Source organism: Tiliqua scincoides, chromosome 1, assembly GCF_035046505.1.
Source record: "Tiliqua scincoides isolate rTilSci1 chromosome 1, rTilSci1.hap2, whole genome shotgun sequence".
Taxonomy (NCBI): Eukaryota; Metazoa; Chordata; class Lepidosauria; order Squamata; family Scincidae; genus Tiliqua; species Tiliqua scincoides.
This window is the reverse complement of record NC_089821.1, coordinates 168,258,253-168,282,163: the sequence shown is the minus strand read 5'-3', so window position 1 is coordinate 168,282,163 and position 23,911 is coordinate 168,258,253. Positions and strand designations below refer to the sequence as shown.

The 23,911-nt window shown below is 41.5% G+C and overlaps 1 protein-coding gene across 1 annotated transcript in view; it reads left to right on the top strand.

Annotated features, from left to right (window-relative positions):
• CSMD1 (CUB and Sushi multiple domains 1) overlaps window positions 1-23,911 on the top strand; it is a 947,002-nt gene that overhangs the window by 767,655 nt on the left and 155,436 nt on the right. Inside the window, exons 30-33 of the mRNA XM_066622693.1 lie at window positions 2,556-2,750; window positions 9,925-10,041; window positions 14,957-15,070; window positions 16,735-16,830. Coding sequence (XP_066478790.1) covers window positions 2,556-2,750; window positions 9,925-10,041; window positions 14,957-15,070; window positions 16,735-16,830 — 522 coding nt within the window. The remainder of the gene's footprint in view (window positions 1-2,555; window positions 2,751-9,924; window positions 10,042-14,956; window positions 15,071-16,734; window positions 16,831-23,911) is intronic.

The window sequence follows — 23,911 nt, the reverse complement described above, 5'->3', positions numbered from 1 at the left end:
TCCTCAGGGTAAGGGAACGGAAGTCCCCTTCGCCCCGAGGAGACTCCCAGAGGCTTCCTGGCACCCACTGGAGGATACAGTGGTAGCTGCTTTGTTGCTGCTGCTCCAGCAGGCACCGGGAAGCAGAGAACTGGGCTCTTAGACCCTAATACACTGCCAAAACTAGCATTCTGGCAGTTCAAGAACCTTTATAGCAGTGAGAAAGCCATTCCACTTTCATGTTCTGCTGAGCCCTTACTGCAAATAGTGAGAGGTGCAGTGCTGAGGTAGCAACTCTGGGAGGTTCTGCATGTGCTGGGAAGTTGGTGGTAGGGTGGAACACATAGCAGGAGAATCTCAATGGCATATCAGTCTCTGTCCCCCATTTCTCAGTTCACCCTGCCCCCTTCTTTTTTGTTCAATAGGGCTTACTCTCAGGAAAGTGTGGTTTGGCTTGCAGCCTAAGTGGTCATACTTAGGCTGCAATTCTATCCACATTTACTGGAGAGTAAGTCCCATTGACTATAATGGGGCTTACTTCTGAGTAGACTTGCATAGGATTGGGCTCTAAATCTATTAAAATATTATACAGTACATGATAGGTGGTATGACAATAATGTACAAAAACAGAACAAAACTCATAATAATAATTTCTTGAATTAAAAAAAAGTTTTAAATCCAGTTTCAGTATGGATAAATGTGATTCAATAAAATGCATTTTCTTATTCTTTGTTGCGTTTCCACACATTCTTTGTGCCAAATAAGAAAAGGAGCTAGTGGAAGATCTTAAATGGAAATGTCTCACACAATTTCAATACAAGGAAATTATTTGTATTGGTTTAATATGTACCAATCGAGCACACTTTGCGTACAGGTTGTTTGAAGATTGTTTTCCATGCATGTTGTTTATTCTAGAAAGCAAAATAAAATGAGATTTTTTTCCCTTTCTTTATCTGACCTCCTCTCCTATCCAATCAAAAGATATGCATTTGCATAATACCTTTTGGGTTTTCGTCTATAAAGATTCTATGTACATGCAGATTTTTCATATCACAGTAGGTTTTAGTTTACATTTACATCTGTGCTGAGAATTCTTAAGTCTTTCTTTTCTAACTTTGTTGTAGAAAGTTATAACTTTGTTGTAGGCCAGCTATTAATTAGCTGGGTTCTGTCTTTGCTTAAAGAAAAGGCATCCATAAGCAATGCAATTCATGACTCAAACAATGAAACAAAAATCAAAACACACATTTCCTATTAATCTTTAAGGTTTCAAGCCTATATGCATTTACCAAGGAGTAAATTCCATTGAAATTAATTGGGCTTACTTCTGAATAGACATCATAAGATTGTGCTGTATGTGTTATTCATGATTCAAAGTTCTCTGTAGCTAAATTACCAATATTTTCTTATAGCATATAGAAAGTGATCATACTCTTAGTATACAAGAGGTTGTAAAATTCTGTTGTTCATTTTATGAAATAGGATCTGTTGATTTTTAAAATATTTAATTCAGTATTTAGTAATACAGTAATCTAATAACAATATTTAATCCATTAACACTTCTTGCTTTTATGTCAATTCCCCTGCCCGTATCCACAGATCCCATATCAGCAGATTCACTTATCCATGGTTCTCTGCGCACCCCCCCCCATACCCACTGCCTATTTGTCTTTCTTTACTGTGTACCAAGTACTCCTATTTCTTCCTTTGCACTAGAAGAGGAATGTGACAAGCAGGCTGCCTGAATACTAGAGGAGGAAGACTGTCTCCCTCCTCCGGTGTTCCAGCTCACTGCTTCTCACATTTCTCTTCTAGCATTCTATAAATAGCTGAAAAGGAAGAGACAGGAATGCTGGTTCCACAGTAAATATAGGGTTTCCTTTTATCCATGGTTTCAGTATCTGTGAGGTGCCCAGCAATGAATCCTCCGTGGATACAGTGTGAGGCCTGCAGCAAAATGTAAGAAAAAATATTTTGAAAAGAAAATCAAGGATAATTACCCTAATTTTACAGCAACAGCAATTTCTCATGCTCACATAACTTGACCAAGCAGAGGGGAAAAATAGATGGGGATACAGGAGGTGCACACACAACTCCCATTTTTCAAACTTACAAGCAATGTTCATTCCTTGAGATCAAAGTGCTCCAGCCTATAGAATGACTTTGGGGCCGATGACTAGGGTGAGCATGCTTCTCTTTATGGAGCCATTTTGAACTAACCTGAAGAGACAATAGTGGCAATCTGCTTTATTCTCTTGATGCTTAGGTCTACATTATGCCCAGTTGAAGGCTTGCAATCTGTGTTGCTCTCTGAGGTAACGTGAGGACAGTGTGCAACTGCAACCTGTGGACCCTGATAGTTTTAGGGAGCAGCAAGGATGTCATTTTGATGACTAATGCTGTTCTGAAAAGGTTAGATGTACTCCTAATATGTCTTCTCCGTTTGCACTTTCACTTGCTACTGTAAGGACTGATAACAGTACTGTAATGGAAAATGATTTTCAGGAAACGCCTGTTGACTCCCTGAATTCTTTGAATGCTCATGGACTCTCTCTCTCTCTCTGTTTTTAAATTAGAAAAACCACGAGAAGCTTGTTTTGATCCTGGCAGCATAATGAATGGAACTAGAATAGGAGCAGACTTTAAACTTGGATCAAGTATTACTTACCAGTGCGATTCTGGATACAAGATTATTGAACCATCCACGATAACCTGTGTGATTGGCGTTGATGGAAAACCAGCATGGAACAGAGTTTTACCATCTTGTAATGGTATGTATTTAATCTGAGCCCACTCTTTCTCTGAGTGTGGGCCAACATGCAGTGGCGTCACTAGGGTTTGCGTCGCCCAGTGCGGGAGGCCAGCGCGTCACCCCCCCATAATGGACCTTGTCCCATGCAGTGGGTGGGGCAATGATCCTGAGGAGTGGGTGTGGTGATGTATCATTGCTCCGTCCCACATCACTGCCCACCACATCATTAAAATTGCACCTTTAAATTACAATATCATACACACTGCCTAAATGTACACATTTCTGGAACTGAACTTGATTCAGCTTATAAAATGCTAGCTTCAACAGGTTTAGTCTACTGGCTTCAATAGAAGACACACTTGTTCTATACACACATATTCTGGTTTTCAATGCTTTCTGTGTGAAATCGTACTGCAAACAGTGTTCAACATCACGTGAAGAGTCATCACAGGATGTCACATGGAGAATCATAGAAATCAGAATTGGGACCTTCAAGATCATCAAGTCCAACCCTCTGCCAGTGTAGAGTGTCCACAGCTACAACATTCCAGATAGAGGCTACCCAGTCTCTGCTTAAAGGTACACTGTGTCACTCTCTTCAAAAGCCTCCAAAACTACAGCAGTTCTCAGCTCTAGGAGATTTGAGTTCCTGTCTCATTATTTCCCTACCAATAGTACTAGCTTGAATATCATCACTCCTTGTTCTTCCCTAGCTCTCCCTTCAACAAAACAGAAATCAAAAATTATTCAGAAACATCTTGAATAATTCCCAGTTTTGTAATTGGAGCAAGTATATTCTGTGAAATATATATGCAACTGTGCAAATGCTGCTCTGTGATATACCCTACAATAACTTCCAGTTATTCCAGTCAATTTCAGTCAAAGGAGGAGACTGCAATCCCACACATCCTTACTTGGGAGTAAGTTCAGTTGACTACACTGAGGCTAGCTCCTAAGTAAGCATGGATAGAATTGCATTGTAACCCTTGTAGTACTCCCCTGACACTGATCCTGCTGGGATGCAATATTGCAGAGAGGCAGGCATTTCCAGGCTTTCCCCCCTTCTCCAGCTTCTGACTCTCTTGCAACTCTCTCTACAGATATTCCCCCCCCCCTTGTTTGTTTGTTCTGTTCTGTCCATCTGGGGTGGGAAAGAACAGTGTGGGGGGGGGGGAGGGAAAAGAAGTTTTAAAATGTAGAAAATGTTGGAGAAGGCAATAATCTTGAAAATATACAGGCTGAGGGAGTGAGGGAGGAAGGGAAAGGGGAGAAGCCCGAGGAGGAGGCAAATTTGCTGAGGGTTTCACAAATGTCTCTGGTCCCACACACAGCATCAGGGCTACAACTAGCTCAGCCTTTTGCTCCCACCTTCCTGCAGTTGGCAAGCGACAGGGGATCTCCACCTCCCCTTCTACTTTTGCAATCATTATTCAGATTTCCAGTGGCTGCCTTCTTTTGGGCAACAAACATTCCCCCCCTCCATGATCATTGGGGGGGGGAGGAAATCCTCACCTCCCCATCATCACTCTCCTTGTCCTCTCTCTGGGCTTCTGAGTGCAGCCTGCAGTTGGGGCGCATCCAGCCACCCAGGCTCAGTCTAGCCACCCAGAAAAAGGGTAGTTCCAACCCCCCCTCCCCCCAAAAAAACAAAAAAACAAACAAAAAAAAACAACAGTGGGCAAAGGCAGAAATGAACCCTCCCTTCCAAACAGGCAACTCACTGGGCATGCAGGAAGCAAGCTTTGTTTTTAAAGAGACAGCAACCCTTCCACGCTTTCCTGGGAGTAATCCCCATTGACTGTCATGGGACTTACTCCTGAGCAGACATGCAGAGGACTGGGCTCTAATCCTATCCATGCTTTCCTGGGAGTAATACCCATTGACTGCCATGGGACTTACTCCTGAGCAGACATGCAGAGGACTGGGCTCTAATCCTATCCATGCTTTCCTGGGAGTAAGCCCCATTGACTGTCATGGGACTTACTTCTGAGTAGACATGAAAGGCTGCTGTCTCTTTAAAAACAAAGCCTGCTTCTTGCAAGCACAGTGAGTTGCCTGTTTGCAAAGCAAATGCCAGGCAGGTGGGAAACAGGCAGATAGAGGAGCAGCAGCAACTCCCCTTACCTGTGCACAGAGAGGGAGGAGGGCAGGCTGCTGGTGCTCTGTGCTGTGGGGCTTCCAGGCTGCTTGGGTGAGGGCTGAGAGGAATGTGAGGGGAGGGGAGAAGAGAGTGTGGAGTTAAATCTTCGGAGAATGGGAAGCCTGTCGTTTGCAAGGGCAAGTCCCTCTGAGATCAAGCTGGAGGTTGCTATGCATTGCGCTGCGTGCACAAAGCCTCCGAACTCAGGCAGGAGGCTCCTGCAGCATCACACATGTGCGAGGCTCGCCTCATGCATCTAAAGCCTAGATGCACTTTAAGGCAGGCGTTTCCTTGGAAGGGCGGAAGCGGGGTAGTTGGTGCGTCACCAATCTGGGGGTTATGAGTCAATGGGGCTGTGAAACCTCATTTGGGGTCACGGCAGACTTTCAAAGCCTGTGCAAGAGAGGGCTTGGATCCAATCCACTAATGGTACTGCCTTATCAAATCTGTGACTTGTTTTAGTTAAAAGGTGTATGAAAATTCAGGAGGGAGCTATGATTTGAAAGTCTAAGGGGGGAAATTAAGGAAAATCTGGTGAAAGTTTTTCTCAAAAAATGTACATAAAATAAGATTTCTAGATTTTAGGTTGCTTGACTAACACAACATACTTATATGAGCTGAGAAACAGCTCTTGTCTTTTGCAAGCTAAAGAGGCTTTCAACCAGTGGAAGGATCCACCCTTGGATCCAAGCCAAGTGATGGAACAGGACATGATGGTAAATTTCCTAAATAATAACGTTCAAAAACAGAAATGTATTTCTCATTTCTCATGTATTTCAAATGTATTTTTGTTGTGAAAAAGACCCTTTTCCTTGAAGAGTTTTGATTAATGAGTGAAAATACGAGCTTAGAAATCAGATATTTCACTAATCAAAGATTTTTACAAAAGACATATTAAACTATTTCATGAGTCATAGAAATATGTTTTTTAAATCTTAAAAAAAGTGAATCTGCACACATTTTCAATGTAAGGAGAAATGTAGTTATTAGGAAAGGTCTTGGATGCAGGAAAGACACAGCCTTTGGCAGTGAAAAGATCTTGTCTCATTACTGACAACACTATGTTTCATGCAAGCATAAATAAAAATATTGCTTTGTTTCCTTCCAGATCTGATGCTGCATGGTGATGTTCTAAAATAAATGCTGTTAAATTAGGGTGCTTATGAGCATGAAAATATGCATGTATTTATTGCCCAATTGATTTGACAGCCATTTACCCAACAAAGCAGTGAAACGTCTTGGTAGAAAAGTACAACATGTATTTTGACTTATGTGAGAATTGAATATAGTAGATACATGAAGTAAATAGTAGAAATTCTTAATTATTTGAGAATTCGTAAGTCATTCAAAAACAGTTGAGAAAATATTTGTTTCTTTCTCTGTATCTATCTTTTTCCATGGATTTGGATACCATGTGGGAGGGAGATTGTTGGGAACATGAGTCAGTCCACTGGCTGTCCTGATCCAAGCAAACATTTCTGGATTTCAGCAGAAAGAGCTATGTGAATGAAGCAAATAAAGGCCTTTTGAAAGCAAGGGGGGGGGGCGCTACAATACCCACCATTTGGTAAAACAGAGAAACAAGCAAAATTCCGCAGAGAAAGGAGCAGAACACATGTAAGATATACAGATTTTATGACAAGTAAAAAGTTTGCACATAGTTGCTTTGTAGTGGAAGCACTGCTAATGCAGAGCCCAGTCCTGAGCTCTTCAGCGCCAGCAGTACAAGTGTACCACCACCTCTGGGTTTTGTAAATGTGCTGTAAAGCATGTTTACAGCATCCTCCATGTAGGGACCGCTGGCGCCAGTTCAGCACAAGTCAGCGCTGAGCACAGGACTGGAGCGAGGTGGTAAGGTTTGTCAAGGTGGGAGGGAGGTGTTCTGGAGTGGGAGAGGGTAGAGCAGAGGGAGGCAAAATAGCAGAGATAGACTGGAGGATGCCCATTGCGGGGCCTGCACCCTTATGTGGGGGAAGGGGACGAATGCCCCTTCCCCATAGGAGACTCCGGTGGCTGCCACAACACCCATAGGATGCAATGGTAGCATATGTATTGATTGATTAGGTATAGTGATATATGATTGCCTGCACCCTTCAACGGCATGTTTTTGTTTTTTGTGTGTGTTGTGTATTGAGTTTGTGTTTATATTTGTTGTTTGTTTTTATTTTGGAAAATAATTAAAAATTAATTTAAATAAAGGATGCAGTGGTAGCCATTTAAGCACCGCTGCTGCTCTGGGCACTGGGCAGCTTAAGATTAGACTGTTAGTGTTGCGCGACAAGTAGTAGGAGAAGAAAACATAGCTCACCCTCAGTAAAAGGCTCTTTACTAAAATATCATTCTAGATTAAGAAAAGAGAAAGAAACCCCTTACTTGATCTGACAAGATGCACTCAGCCCAGTATTCTATTGTGAGACAGAGGCATCTGTGAAGTAGAAAGTATAGAGACTATTGTCATATTTTTTGTTCCGAGTACCTAGTTTAATGTTTCATTTTTGCCTTGGTTAATAGCCATTGGCAGAGTGATCCTCTATGAACATGTTTGATTCTCTTTAAAAGCCATCTAAAATAGAGCTTTTACCACCTCCTGTGACAAAGAATTCCATGTGTTGTTTGTGCCTTTGTATGAAGAAATTATTTGCTTTGATTTCTCTGAACCTCCTGCCAATTTGTTTCATTGGGTCAGATGGGTCCATTCTAAAATAAAGTAATCTCTGTTTATACATTTCTATCATCTTCCCCTCTAGTCATCCCCCCGCCCCCAGTATAAAGCTCATCTCTTAAGACTTTTTTCACAGAGAGGATGCTCTGATCTGCTGATCATTTTGATTTCTGTAGCTTTTTCAGCTCTGCAGTGTCTTTGTTATTTTTCCGTTTGAGGGGAGGATGACCAGAACTACTTACCATATTCTAAAAGTGGGCACACCATGCATTTATTTAATAGCAGTGTGGTATTTGCAATTTTATTTTCAGTCTCTTTCCTAAGAATCTTAACATCAAAATTTCCTTTTCACCGCTGCAGCACACTGAGTTGTCGTTTCAATCTTAACTCCAAGATCTCTTTCCTGAGCACTGACAGCCAATTTAGACCCCGTCAGTGTGTATATGTTTATTTCAAGTGCATCACTTTGCACTTACACTGAATCTCATCTGCCATTCTGTTGCCCAGTCACCCATGTTTTTGTGGAGATACTTTTAGAGCACTTCACAGGCAGCTTGGGATTGCACCATCCTGAATAATTAGGTGTCATCTGCAAATATGGCTATTTCAGTGTTCATTCTAGAATCTAGAAACATTATAAAATATGTTAAATATCATTGTTCCCAGAACTGGTCTCCCAAATTGTTTGCTTTATTTCTCTGCTGCCAATATGACATATTTAAATGTTTGTTTTCTGGGTGATAGATTTGGTAGATGTTGTCTTGTTGACTTCTGGTTGGTCCAGAAGAAAATGAAACTAAAGAGTTCTGTAAATAGATAATTATTCATGTTTCTGTTGTAATGCCCACTTTGCAGAATTCCCTTTCCTTGGGGGGCTTTTGACCTTTTTTTAATGACATTCCATTGCCGTTTTAAGACCTTCTTATTCTAGCAAGTATTGTAGTTGTTTATTTCCAGTGTTCTCTGTATTTTAAATCTCGGAACTTTATCAGGTTTTTAAAGTATTTTTTCCTCATTTTAGCATGTAATTTTTTAGTGGCTCATTATTTTAATAGTTTGATCGCCATTTTGACCCTGTTTTTGAGAGGGAAAACCAAGATAGAAATTCGATAAATATTAATAAATTAATTCTACTTATATTGCAAATGAATGTATACGTAGCAAAGGTTTTGAACCTCTGAAATGCATAGTGACTTGTATCAGTGCCTGTTTGCTTGCCAGAATATGACTGCAAATTTATCCAGTGTTGTTTCATAAACATAGAGACACAACCCAGTCTATGCACTTTAAATTTCCACAGATTTAAAATGGCAGATGTAAGCATATCCTTAAATCTATCGTGTTGAAATATTTGGAAACTAAAAATGCTTAATACTGATTTAATTGTGCAAAAAAAGTTCCCTTTGTAACCCTTTGACTATGAGAAATATTGTTCTGCATGGGCATCCTGAAATAGTTAATATTTGCAAGTTGTGACAAGGGACAGGAAGTACTCGAGAATTATTGTCTCTGTGACAGAAATTTTTCTTATTATTTGCAGTCATGTATCTCAGGGAATAACCCCTGGGGGCTAGGGGATAAGAATAGGCCCTCAGTTTGCTGTACTTGTCGTAAGAGGCAACTAAACAGCCACCGGGTAGATGGGACTCATCAGCCTGGGAAGGCAGCTCAACTGAGAGAAGGAAAACTCTGATCCCAAACCTCCACTGCCTTGTGGCTACATCCAAAAGGCTTCAGGAGTCAACCTCGAGGCAAAATCCGGAGATGGAGTCCCTGAGGCAGTTCATGGCTGAACACAGTCACGTTCTGGCAACTCCTGCAACGCCGCTGGAACCAACCGTATTGGCTTCTGCCTTTCCATTGGACCATTTCAGCGACGTGGAGAGGGGGGGGTTTGCTGCACGGGTAACAGTCTATCCTCCATATCTACTTTACCTGGCTTTGCGCACTGGAGAGGACACTGTTCCAGAACCACCATTCAGAGCGCGATACCATAGTCTTCCGAGACTGAAGGATGCCAACAGATCTCAGGGAACATAATCACATGCAAGAATTTAGCAGCATTTAGCAGCCAGCCTTCAGAATTCCTGATCAGTAATGCATATTAATACATGTTCTATGATCTTACTGTACACCATTATTAGAATACACCATTACACAGCAAGGAAAAGACTTTGATAGAAGTTTGATTACAATCAATTTTATCCCTTTAATGAGAATATCAATGAAAAATACTGTGTTTTGGTCTTTGGTGAATGCATTTGGGATGTTGACCACCAATCTATTCTTACAAAATATCAAATAACGTAAATGTGCTAAGTTGCTATTTCAATTGTAATTCAATAACATTTTCTCCCTTAATGTTTAATGTGGTTTCTTCTTTTTTTCTAGCTCCTTGTGGAGGCCAGTATACTGGATCAGATGGAGTAGTTTTATCACCAAATTACCCTCATAATTACACCGCTGGGCAGACCTGTCAATATTCAATTACTGTGCCTAAGGAATTTGGTACGTTTTGTTTCCGATGTGTGCAGTTCACTAATACTTTATTTTACTCTTAGTTTCTCTGTATCAAAATTGTAAAGCAACCCACTCCCCCACCCCAAAATCTGAGCTCCTTGCATGAACTGCATGCACAGCATAATCTTTGCTGCTTCTGAATATTTATCAAAAACACTTGTTACACAGGGTAACTGCATGTCTATGTACTCTCTAGGACAATCAACAAGAGTCGAATGAACCGAAGCAGATAGCATTTGCCCGAGAACATCCTAAACTTTAATTCATTACAACTGATATAGTTTGAGAATAATCATTTGTCAGTGTTAGCTCAGGCAACAGTGGCTAAAGATAAACAATACAGGAAGGTGCCTTGTCCTGAGTGTGACAGTGCTCCTTCGAGCTTGCTTATTGTCATCATTGACTGGCCGCAGGTGCCTCTGGTTTCAGACAGAAGATTTTCTCTGCTCTACCTAGAGATGCCAGATTGAATCTTTTACATGTAAAACTTGCCAAGGGATGCCAGGGATTGGGACCTTTCGCATGTAAAGCATGAGTTGTGCCATTGAGCTATAGGCAATCCCTATAATAGTTCTCCCAAATTAAAGAATTTTTGTATATTATTGGTGCAAACATGTGACTGAACTCTAAAGAATTGGGTAACCAGAACTTTTGAGTGTGCGGAAAGTATTTGGCTTTAAACCGCTCAAATAGCAACTCCTCCCATACCACCTAACTAGTCTGAGGGAACTTTCAAAAGCTTGGGGGGGGGTGTAATTCAAAACAAAAAGGTAAACATTTCACCAGAGCCAGCCTCAGAGGGTCTTCTGACCTTCTGTGTTATCATAGCTTAGGCAGGTCTGGCCCAAGACCTCCAGATGCCTGGCGCATAAGCCAAATTCTCCCATTACCTGATGCTGTGCCAGCGTCTGTTCCTCCCATTCTCCGAAGATTTAACTCCGCACTCTCTTCTCCCCTCACATTTTCTCTTTCTCTCTGTCTCACTCTTTCTTTTCTAATCAAGGGAATGGAAGGGGAGGTGGAGCATGGAAGAAGTAGGCAGAGATGGGTACCCCCCCATCAATCTGGTGCCTGAGGCGACTTCTGGTGGCCTCAAGGATCAGCCGACCCTACCTCTCACAGCTCTTTGGTTCCTATTTAATGCCTTTTCCTACAGTTTCACATCCTGAAAAGGGTTCTGCTTAAAGCAAGGGTGCTTCTTTGCTAATTAAAGCAACTGGCCTGCATAAGCCATAGCAACATCCAGGCAAGAGATACTTGGGTTCAAAATATACATAGCTTGAGGTTTGTACTAAGATGCCTAGTGGCTAGACTAGCAGGTGCCCTACGCTGCATAACAAGTGGCATCTGTTTTAGGCAGCTTGCCCTTATCTGGGGCAATTGCCGCTGGTTGTTTTTATATTGTTATATTTTACATATATATAAAATGTGTGTGTGTGTGTGTGTGTGTATTACATATACATATTACAATATTACATATGTATATGTATGTATATAAATATGTATATACTGTACGTATGTATATATATATGTGTGTATGTGTGTATATGTGTATATGTACATGTATGTGTATTTTGTGCCATGTTTTAATTATTTATGATATTATTTTATATTTTGTAAGCTGTCTTCGGTGCTAAGTGGTTGAAAAGTGGGGCACAAATTAAATAACATTTCTGTTTGACAACAGCAATATGCTGTATCCTAAGCACTGCCAGTCCTGGAACATTTACAGCCCTCTTCTACTTTTTACCAAGCCTGACTGCCTGAGGGCTGGTTGCCTCTGCTTGTACCCAGCCTTATTTTCTAGGTTTAGGGTGCCAAGAACACCAAATGTAAGCTCCAGGAGACTTATCAAGCTCCTTAGGCTGCCCAGTGCAATCTGCAGTGCCCCTGCTTCATTCAAATTGATTCACTTTCAATACTAGGACACCTATGGTGCCCATAAAGTGTCTTTGGTGGAGGAAACTCACCTTGCTAATATGTTTATATTAAAAATACCTGATAACAGGCACATTAACCCCTGCTAATTGGGTAAGAGGCACTTTTTCAAGTGGGTGCTCCTTTTTTTAGCAGGGGGAGAGTAACTGGCCCACCTCACCCCAGCACTGTCTGTTTTAGTGGCTGTCTGCTGGTATTCTTTTTGCATCTTTTTAGATTGTGAGCCCTTTTGGGACAGGGAGCCATTTAGTTATTTGATTTTTCTCTGTAAACCGCTTTGTGAACATTTAGTTGAAAAGTGGTATATAAATACTGTTGTTGTTGTTGTTGTTGTCAGAGCTGCAGGAATAATTGCTCATTTTCTCAATTTCATCTCTAAATGAGTGGATGGTTTGGTGTAGGACGGTGTTATTTATTTTGCTCAGAAGTAAGCCCATCATGTTCAGTAAGACAGGCAGCCCAATCTTCTGCTGCCCCAGCACCCAGAGGAACTATGGCACCGAAATGGCTTCTGCTTTACCCAATGGGCCAGGGGTCGCTGCTGGAGACTCCTTGATGAAGGGAGCATTTGCTCCCTTCATCAAGGAAACATTGCTGTGGTCCCAATTGGTCTCCTTGGAGTTGTGTCCACTACTGAGTGGGTGCAGAACCATGAAAGCCCATGTAGGTTCTCCTGGCCAGGGAGAGAGCACAGAATACGGCGGCAGCCTCTCCATGCGTACTGCTGGTGGGAAAGTGCTTTATGGAACTTTCACAACACCTAGCACTGGCAGTACGCATATACCGCCATAAGATTGGGCCCTTAGGCTGTATCCTGTCTTATTCACCAGAAACCAACACCTCTAATCGTGACACAGTCCGCCTGGCCCCTGATGGCAAAGTGGGCATTACCAGTGCTGCTGGTACTGAGAAGTCATGGTTGGCCTGGCTTGATGGGCTTCAGACAAGGATAAGCCTCCAACCAGCATCTAATCTGACCAACTTCTTATGTCATCCCTGCACCAAAACAAGTCAATTGTACCTAGATTTTCAAACACTTCTAGTCATGGTATCCTCAGGCACTGTATCATCTAGCATTCATAGTTGGACATGAACATCAAGTCCATAGTTAACAGTGAATTATTTAAAATAGTTAACATGTTAAATAGAGCATAGTTAATAATGAACTGTGGACATCTAGTCCATAGTTAATAAAGGAGAAGTATTTAAAGGATTATATACCTTGTTTCTATTACCCCAAGAAGTGTTTTGTTTGTGCTGTTTTGTCTGTAATACCCAAAATATGTGGGGGTGTAAAAAAAAGTATATTCTCATGGATAAAAAATGTGAGGATAACTGTGAATGACTGAAATGTCAGAAATTATTCATTTTTGTTCCAATTTAGAAATGAGCATCATTTTTAACACATCAGAATGCTTTTCCCCTTTGAAACTAAGTAAATACAATTTCGCAGTAGGTAAATGCAATACTGTCAATGAGGGAATTAACTAAATTAGATCAGATAACACATTTCAATGATTCATTGTCTTATTTCACTAACCCCACTGTGCATCATGGGGAACATTAGATTCCTCTTTGCCTGCGTATGGGATTTTGGTGGCTTTGGACCAAGAATAAAATATGAAAAAAGGTATCTAGTGCATTATAGTTCCCTGCAGATAAGAATACACTTTGCTACTTTGTTTTTCTTTCTAGCCTACTGCAGAGGTTATAAAAGAAACACAGGAAAAAGACTGGAGCAATGGAGCATTTAAATAAGAAATCACTGAGCATTCAGAATTATTAGTATCCTTACAATTACAATAAAAGACTATTGGAGTTTTTTACTTGACACATATTTATGACACTAAAATCTGAGTTACAAAATATTTTTTGTCACTTTGTGGTCGTAATTTCACAGTGATATTGACATGACTTTAGCATTTCCCCATATTCCATATATATATGGAGGAGAGACAGAGCAGCAAATCTCAAAATATATGCTGGGATCCCTATGGCTGAGCTTATATTTTAATAACTGTAAGAAGATGATACTGAGCAGTTACACTTCTATTAAGTGAAGATTTATTCTTACTTCCCTCTGGAAGAAGGTGAATATTTTTGTCGTCATGTTAGAAAGAAAAACCTGAAGGGGAAAAAAGGTAGACAAGGCTATTATTCGTAAAGTGGATATTTAAAGAAAAAAAAGAATGGTACATTCTGACATGTTCTGTGGTCAGTTTTGTAACTAATATTCTGATGGATACATTATACAGTGGGTCCTCAGGATCCATGGTAGAGCTGTTCCAGGAAGATATCATTTCCATGGATAATTAAATCCGTGGATGGAGGGGCCTCAGAGCACCTCCTGGATGTAACCAGAAGTTGCCAATGCAAACCTGAAGTGCTTCTAGTCGTATCCGGGAGGTGTTATGAGGCACAGAGAGGCCGTGCTCATGTCTCAGAACACCTCCAGATATGACTGGAAGTTGCCCGCATGAACAGGAGGTGCAACCTTCCCACACTTCAGAACACCTCCCAGTTGCGACTGAAAGGCATGTCTGGGAGCTCCTCTTCCAGCTACAGGCTCATCATCCACAGATACTGAAATCCACGGATGCTGAGCCCACAGATAATGTGGGCCCACTGTATATAGACACAAAGCAGTTATACTTCAGGTGTGTTGGTCACTTGTTAGGTGTGTAGCGGTGTGTGGAACATTTGTTGTGTGTGTAGCAGTGTGTGGAAGCATTCTGGGTTTTTAGGACTTTAATTCTTTGACAATGCCCTACACTCTCAAGGGCAAAAAGTTAGGAGAATCTAAACTTGCTGAATGGGGTTAAAAATCCTGAAAGAACTTTTTACTTCAAAACATAAATAAGGTTGAAATCCCATGTACACTTAATTGGGAATAGCTGCAATAGAAAGTGGTGTACTGTTAATTTATTTTGGTTAACTGTTTTCCTTCTTATATTTTATGTTACAGTTGTTTTTGGACAATTTGCCTATTTTCAAACTGCTTTAAATGATGTGGTAGAATTATTTGATGGAGAACATCAACAGGCTAGACTTTTGAGTTCACTTTCTGGATCTCACTCAGGTAAATATTATATAGAAATGAAAACTGAACTGGCTTAGTGGAGAAAGCTTGAGTTTTTTTTTATAGCCTGAATCAGGGGTGCCCAAACCCCAACCCTGGGGCCACTTGTGGCCCTTGAGGACTCCCAATCCGGCCCTCAGGGAGCCTCTAGTCTTCAATGAGCCTTTGGCCCTCTGGAGACTTGTTGGAGCCCATGCTGGCCTGATGCAGGTGCTCTCAGAGTGACAGCCAACTGTTTGACCTCTCGCGTGAGCTGTGGGATGAGGGCTCCTCCACTGCTTGCTGTTTCACATCTGTGATGTAGCTGCAGCAGCAAAGGAAAGGCTGGCCTTGCTTTGTGCAAGGCCTTTTATAGGCCTTGAGCTATTGCAAGACCTTCATTTATATAAGTTCCATCTCTAATATATTCATTTATGTAAATTTATTCAAATTTGAAATGTAAATTAATTCCTTTTTTTTCCTGGCCCTCGACACAGTGTCAGAGAGATTATGTGACCCTCCTGCCAAAAAGTTTGGGCACCCCTGACCTGGATATACAAAACAGGATTCTGTCATTATATGAATATATGCTGTGTCTAAATTCATCATATTAAAAGCTATGGCAAATATGTGATAATATCAGATGATATCAGAGTTCCATGGTTCAAGTCTCAATTCTGCCATGATCTCACTAGATGGCCTTAGGTATACCAGCCTCAGCTTACCAGCTCCAATTTGTGAATAATTACAAGGCCCAATCCTTTGCTAGCTTTTGCTAGTAGAACAGGTGTGCGCACTGTCACAAACATGCTGTAAGGCACATTGTGGCAATGCAGTGGACATCAGCACCAGTGGAAAGGCCTACATAGGGCTGCTGGCTCCAGTTGAAGGCTAATGTTTGCCAGTTGGAGGCCAGCATCTGCCTGAGCAAGTAGGTGCCAGTCAGGGCATGGGAGGGCAGAACGGGGTGGGGGAGGAGTTACAGGGCAGGGGAAAGGGGGACAGAAACAGCAAAGGGTGCTCCACCATATCCTATTCCCCCTGCCAAGCCTTTTCTCCCGACACAGGGTGACTTGGATTTCTGCTAGTGATATAGGTAGTGCAGATCTGAGTAGCCACATAGAGGCTCTGGGACTTTATCTGACATAAGGGGACAAATGTCCCCTTATCCTGTGGAGACATTTAACAGACATTAGTCCTGTGCTGGATGCAGTGGAAGCAGCACTTTCCCTGATGGATAACTGCATGGGACTTTCATTAGGATTGGGCTGCCCCTCAACTTTCAAGTTATTGTGAGGTCAGCATCAAGATAATACATGTGAAGCACTCAGAAAGTGTTATACAAATGCTAAATATTTTACGTATTTATTATCTGAAGGCAAATGAAGTCAGTTGAGAGTGAGAGAGCAAGAAAGAACAATGTATGTGGTCAATATTTTCTGAGTAGTGCTGAAAAATAGCCCCTATTAAAAATAGGGGTTTTTAATGCTGAAAATGTTAAGCAATATGTGTATCCATAATGATTTTATTGCATTATTTTACAGAAATCAACCACTGAAATTTTACGAGAAAAAGTTAATTGTGCCTAAACATGAGCTTTCAGTGTTTCATGCCTATATGTGTAAGAAATATTTTGATATTGATATTTCTGCTGTTCATGGCTTCCTTTTTGATTCTCATTATAGGAGAGACCTTACCATTAGCCACATCCAACCAGATTGTCTTGCGGTTTGGTGCTAAGAGTGGGGCATCTGCTAGGGGCTTCCATTTTGTTTACCAAGGTACTTTTCTTGGTTATACTTGCTTTTCTTTTGTTGGCTATGTATGGACCATTGTCACCAGACATAATTATTATATCATGTTTGGATGGAAAAGTCTAATTGGTATATTTAAGGTACTTGCATATGTTTCATGCTATGGTGCTCAAAATTTAGCTATCGTTATTTCTTCAAAAGTTGAAATGTCTTGTTTTGATGATAGGATCAATTTAGATACGTAGCATGTATAAGAAGCATTTACCTGTGTAGAGTACCATGCAACCTGGTGTCTCATTGTACTGGTTTTTAATCCATTTGCTGGACTCCACATGCCAGAAGAAAGCTGCTTTTGAGTGATGTGCCCTAAAGTCTCAGAGACGAGGTCAAATTTAATGTGGCGTAGTTTCTACTTAACATACAAAGTAATGTTGAATGGGACAAAGTAAATGGTTCCCCCTCCGTATCCCAGAACAGACCTCTCTTTGGCAGGTGGAGGAGGAAGGTGCGTGCAGCAACCGCCTCTGCACACACCCTTCTGACTAAGCTCTTCTGGGTGACTAAAATGTCCAAACCCCATATAGTTCTTAAGGAGATCTACCCACTTACTTTACTTCTCCCTTCAAAGTCCTACTTGATGCCAAAGTGCCACTGGAGGTGGGTGGCTCACAGTTAATTGTTAAATTGGGAGCAAAAATAACTATGATTAAAACTAACAAAGGTTTCTACTTAACTGTAATTTAAAAGCAGTGTTGTGAGGTAGTTTCAAATTCTGGTCAAGCAGAAACTTGGTTAGCTTTAAGCTTGTTTATACAACATAGCACTTAGCGGCGACTGCCTACCTTACAGCAGAAACCCTAGCTTGTATAATACATGTTTAATGCAGTTACTGGCATGACAGGCCGAAGGTGAAATTCATGTCTGAATAGTGGATTTAGGTGAAGAAATGAGCCTGCTACCAATTGCTTAGCCATTCTGAGTACATGTCCAAACTTGTTATTCATGGATTTTTAATACACGGATTTGACTCAACACGAATGGCCACTGCAAATGAAAAGGAATGTGCTGGTCCCTGGAGAAGGGGAAAAAAGCATCCCTTTAAAATCACAGTTTAAAAAACCGCTTTTTACTGTTGTAGGGAGACAGTCATGTAAGGGATTACAGGTATAACCTAATTATCCAGGGATTTTTCATGGGGGGGGAGGGGGGAATCCACAGATTTTTCTATCTCAACACTGATGAGAAGTACACTTTAAATTAAAAGAAAACAGTTGTTTAATAGTGTGAGAGAGGGCAGCCAACTGAAATCCATCATTCATTCTCCAGGCTTCTCTTCTCCCTGAGCACGTGAAAGAAGGCTAAATGGCAGTGATTATCACCCATTCTTTCCCCCTTGCTGGGGCTTCTGGTGAAGGGAGGGATTGCTACCTCCTAGTAAAAGCCTAAGTGCCTGGAGAGATACTGATTGCCTCTGTGTGTGTTACCAAAGGTTAGCAAGGCTGTTTTTAAATCACCAGAGCAAAGGGACTTTGTTTTTTTAAATTGATTTGCTTTACTGCTTTTTTGGCCATCCATGTGAGTTCTGGGAATGGAAACCTCGTGAATAATGAGACACAACCTGTAGTCACAACTGTTCAGATTAGCTGTAACACAGAAACAACAGTAATTTGACATGTTTTGTGCTACATACTTATTGAAGATAAATGCGTGAATATATTGATTGTACTTGGGTGGCATGGGAGAGTTACCCCCTTATACCTAAATATTAGTGCAATTAATTAAGAAGACCAACAAGACGGCAGACTGGTTTGAAGCCCACTCTGAGGAGTTGACACCAGTCATTGAGGAAAAGAGGAGAGCTCAAGCAGCATACAAGGCCTGTCCCAGTGAGCGCAACCTGCAGGTCCTCTGAGCTGCTCACAGCAAAGTCCAGCAGACTGCCAGGAGATGTGCTAACGACTACTGGCTCCAGCTCTGTTCCCAGATACAGATAGCAGTTGACACAGGCAACATCAAGGGGATGTATGACAGTATCAAGCAGGCCCTAGGTCCAACACAGAAGAAAATTGCCCCTCTGAAGTCTGCCGCAGGCGAGGTCATCCAGGATCATGGATGGAGCGCAGCAGATGAAACGCTGGGTGCAGCACTATTCTGAGCTATATTCCAGAGAAAATGTAGTCACCGAAGAAACGCTGAACAACATTGAGTGCCTGCCTGTGCTGGAGGAGCTTGACAGTGAACCAACCCTAGAAGAACTTCATGTGGCCCTGGACTCCCTTGCTTTTTGCAAGGCACCTGGAAAGACAGCATCCCTGCTGAAGTCCTAAAGTGCTGCAAAGAGATAATCGTCACTGAGCTGCATGAAATCCTCTGTCTCTGCTGGAGAGAAGTTGGAGTACCTCAAGACATGAGGGATGCAAACATCATCACGCTGTACAAGAACAAAGGTGACAGGGATTGCAACAACTACCGTGGCATCTCTCTCCTTAGTGTTGTAGGAAAGCTGTTTGCCCAAGTTGCACTAAAGAGGCTCCAGGTACTTGCAGAGAGCATTTATCCAGAATCACAGTGTGGATTCCGAGCCAACAGGTCCACCACCGATATGGTATTCTCCCTTAGACAGCTGCAGGAGAAATGCAGGGAACAATGACAGCTACTCTTTATAGCCTTCATAGATCTCACGAAAGCTTTCAACCTGGTCAGCAGGGAAGGCCTCTTCAAGATTCTCCCCAAGATTGGATGTCCACCCAGTCTCTTCAGCATCATCAGATCTTTCCACAAGGACATGAAGAGCACTGTTGTCTTCAATGGCTCCACATCAGACCCCTTTGACATCCGAAGCGGAGTGAAGCAGGGCTGTGTTCTTGCACCAACCTTGTTTGGGATTTTCTTCACTTTCCTGCTGAAGCATGCCTTTGGAACTGCAACAGAAGGCATCTATCTCTGGACCAGATCAGACAGAAAGCTCTTCAACCTCTCCAGACTGAGAGCAAAGTCCAAAGTCCAGCTGAAATGTCTGCGTGACTTCCTCTTTGCCGACGATGCAGCTATCACTACCCACTCTGCCAAAGATCTCCAGCAGCTCATGGATCATTTTAGCAAAGCCTGCCAAGATTTTGGACTGACAATCAGCCTGAAGAAAACACAGGTCATGGTTCAGGATGTGGACTCACCTCCCTGCATTACAATCTCTGAGCATGAACTGGAGGTTGTCCATGACTTTGTGTACCTTGGCTCAACGATCTCCGACACACTTTCTCTTGATACCGAGCTAAACAAACGCATCGTTAAGCAGCTACCACGTTTTCCAGACTCACAAAGAGAGTCTGGTCCAACAAGAAGCTGACGGAACATACCAAGATCCAGGTCTACAGAGCTTGCGTCCTGAGTACACTTCTGTACTGCAGCGAGTCATGGACTCTTCGCTCACAACAGGAGAGGAAACTGAATGCCTTCCACATGCACTGCCTCCGACGCAACCTCGGCATCACCTGCCAGGACAAAGTTTCAAACTACACAGTCCTAGAACGTGCTGGAATCCTTAGCATGTATGCACTGCTGAAACAGAGATGCCTGCGTTGGCTCGGTCATGTTGTGAGAATGGATGATGGCCGGATCCCAAAGGATCTCCTCTATGGAGAACTCGTGCAAGGAAAGTGCCCTACAGGTAGACCACAGCTGCTATACAAGGACATCTGCAAGAGGAATCTGAAGGCCTTAGGAATGAACCTCAACAGATGGGAAACCTTGGCCTCTGAGCGTTCTGCTTGGAGGCAGGCTGTGCAGCATGGCCTTTCTCAGCTTGAAGAGACACTTGGCCAACAGACTGAGGCCAAAAGGCAAAGAAGGAAGGCCCATAGCCAGGGAGACAGACCGGGGACAGACTGCACTTGCTCCCGGTGTGGAAGGGATTGTCACTCCCGAATCGGCCTTTTCAGCCACACTAGATGCTGTTCCAGAACCACCATTCAAAGCACGATACCATAGTCTTCCGAGACTGAAGGTTGCCAACCAAAAATTATTTTCCACTTTGTGTGGGTTGCACAGCTTTTGAAAGAAAAAGAACTTTTGATCTCATTTTTGTATTTAAAAATCACGATCACTTAAGCATTAAATAATAAATGACACATGGAAAATAGTTTCATTTTAAACATAATGTTCTGCCTGTTCTTCGATGTTAGTTTGAACTCTTCATAGTGTGCTTCACATATGAACTGAGTGTCTTAATACATTATTTTTTATTTGCTTTCTCCCACACTCTTTTTCTGCAGCATCTACTAGTCAGTAAAATACAGCGAAAATGTTGAATGATCTGCTTTTAGTGACTTTAAATACAATGTTGTTTTCTTCCCTACTCTTTAAAAAAGTATACTTCAAGACCAGGCGGGGGGAAAAAACATCACTTTATCATGTAACAAATGTATTCAGTGGGTGTTTTATTGTTTGTTAGTTTGGGGGTGGTTGTTTTTTTTTATCACTAGTATTAGGCTATCAGATTATTATTTTTTTGAAGCAGCCGGAAGGGATTGATTTTGAGAAGTAGGGAATGCTGTTCTCAGCATCTCAGAATGAATCAAGTAAGTAAGTAAGTCTGCTTTATTTATCTCTGGAGAACCTTGGAGCTATTCAAGTTTCCATTTTTGGAAGATGAATGCAGTAGGATCCCTAGTTGTTCAAAGATTTAGCCGGGGCAATGTGGTTTGTGGCATTTAATTAGATTTAATAAATATGCTACCACAATTTGGGGATTTTCAATCTTCTTCTGAAATATAGGAACAGATTTCCCAGGACTGCCTGCCTGCTAATGTTAAAATACCTTTGAGAGCAGCATCCACATTCTGAATGAACACTCTAATCTGGCCTGCAAAGTCAATCATTTTATTTATTACCTAGTATTCCAGACTGACCCTATTCCATGTTCACTTTTCCACTAGGCTGCTTTCTATTTTGTTTCATAGTACTAAAGATGAAGAATAATTACTACAGAAAATGCAATTTCTCTCTGATACCAACTAAGAAGACTAGCTTGTCAACATTATAGCTTAGAATTAGATTGAGGATTAGGATGGAAAGGAGGGCCATAGCCAGCATGATTGTATATTCCTATCACAACCAGTGAGAGATTAGATTTGTAGCTTTGGATTTTGATATAATGGGTTTTTTACAATGCCATTTTCTGAACTCTATATTCTTGTCTCATATAAGCCACCTTCTTTTTTCTAATGGCTGCATTTCTCTATTTTTCATATTCCACAAGAAGCTTGATGATTAGTAGTAGCTGTGCCATGAATGAGCACCTAACCTCTGCAAAAACCTAGTCTCAAGATTTTGTAATGGGAAAGTTAAATATCCTCACAGTTTCAGCACAGCCATGTCAGTAGGGAATAATTTGTTCTCGTTTCCAGAATTTACACTGTGCATTTCCTGTAGGATTCTCAAATGACCACTGTTACATAAGGTAGTGTGTGGTCCAATACACATTCAATTTCTTCTAATGACAAGCATTTCACCTTTCACCTCTGCCTTCCTTTCATGTTCACATGAACTTTCTCCCTTACTTGCTGTCTTTTTCTCCTCCTGATCAATCTAACTATAACAGCAACTTCACCTGTTAGAATTTTAATAGGTATGTTTTACTGATCTTCACTGTGTACTTGTGACTTTTGAAGCACAGTTTTCTCACTCTGTGTACATCACAGAAATATGTCTTGGTGTCAATCACTAAAACAAAAGCTGTTTTATATGAAGCAATCTTAATCCATTTCTGCCAAGCTCACAGATATACACATTTGATCCCTGTTGCATATGCAATGTTGGGCAGAAATGGCTTAATACTTCCTTCCCATACCTTTGCTATCTAGAATTAAAAACTATTCTAAAAACTGTCCATTGTATGTTTGCAATAGTTGTCCGGATTCAAAGTTCTGTATTATGGTAGTATCCCCATGCCCAGTATTTTTTAAATTAAAAATCAATGATAACACTGCAGTCTGAATATCACTGATTGTTTTACACATTTATGCCAAGGATATAAATGCATTCTAAGATCTTTCAGGGCTCTACTTCATTGTCGAAAGTACCTTCTATTCCCAGAAGGAGCACTGACAATGGAGCAGTGCTCTGTGGAACCTTAGGATACAACCCAAAAACCCTGTGGAGCTTGAAATGCAGCACTGTTGATCCGAACGAATATTGTATGTTATCCTATGTGATTATATCAGTATAGATAACGGTGGGGTGGGGTGAATTGCATAATTCACTATTGTTGAGTAAACGAGGAAGAGGGATGTGATTAGTCTGTGCAATACAGAGGCATCCACATTCTGCCTGCATAAGGGCATCTAGTAAACATATATTTGCAACCCCATATATATCCTGGTAATACCACCTGCATCTGAACATAGGTTGCCATTCAGTATTCAATGTTTCAATCAAATGCTTGATTTTTTTTCTTCCCCTCAGTTGCTTTGTAATATATTTTGACTTTTCAGGGTATTACTTAATCAAACTGCTTCATAGCAAGGGAAGTGTTGCTTAGTTTACCATATTTGTCTGTATAAGATCTAGTCATACAGTCTGGCTTTCAAAGAGTAGCTTGATAGATGTAGATGTGAGTGCTCTAGTGCTGTGGTTCATACAAATTTCTAATAAAGAAAAGTCTTCTAATTAGGTATTCTTTCTATACCTAGATGTAGGAGCTTATTCCAGAGGATAGACCTGTCCACCAAATCAAAAGCAGCCTTCAGATCTAAAAAGGCCACAAACAATTGGTGGGTTGTGAAATATCAGAGGAACCGGAAAAGGGCTATTCCTTTTTAAGGGGAATGGCTCAGAAATTGGCAGCAACATGATTGGGGCTATCATGCTGCTGCCAGGAAAGGACGGGTTTTTAAAATCTTACCTGGAGGTCACTAAGGCTCTCCGGAGGGTCTGGGAAGTCTGCAACAGCCTCTGAAGCCCTCCCAGCAGCTCCAAATTCCTGTTAAAAAAGAGAAAAAACATTTCCAGTTTCACACTGAAAACAAAGGGTTTTTTCCCCCTATTTGACAGCAGTTTGGAGCTGCTGGGAGGGCTGCAAGGTGGTCAAGGCTCCCCAGACCCACCAGAG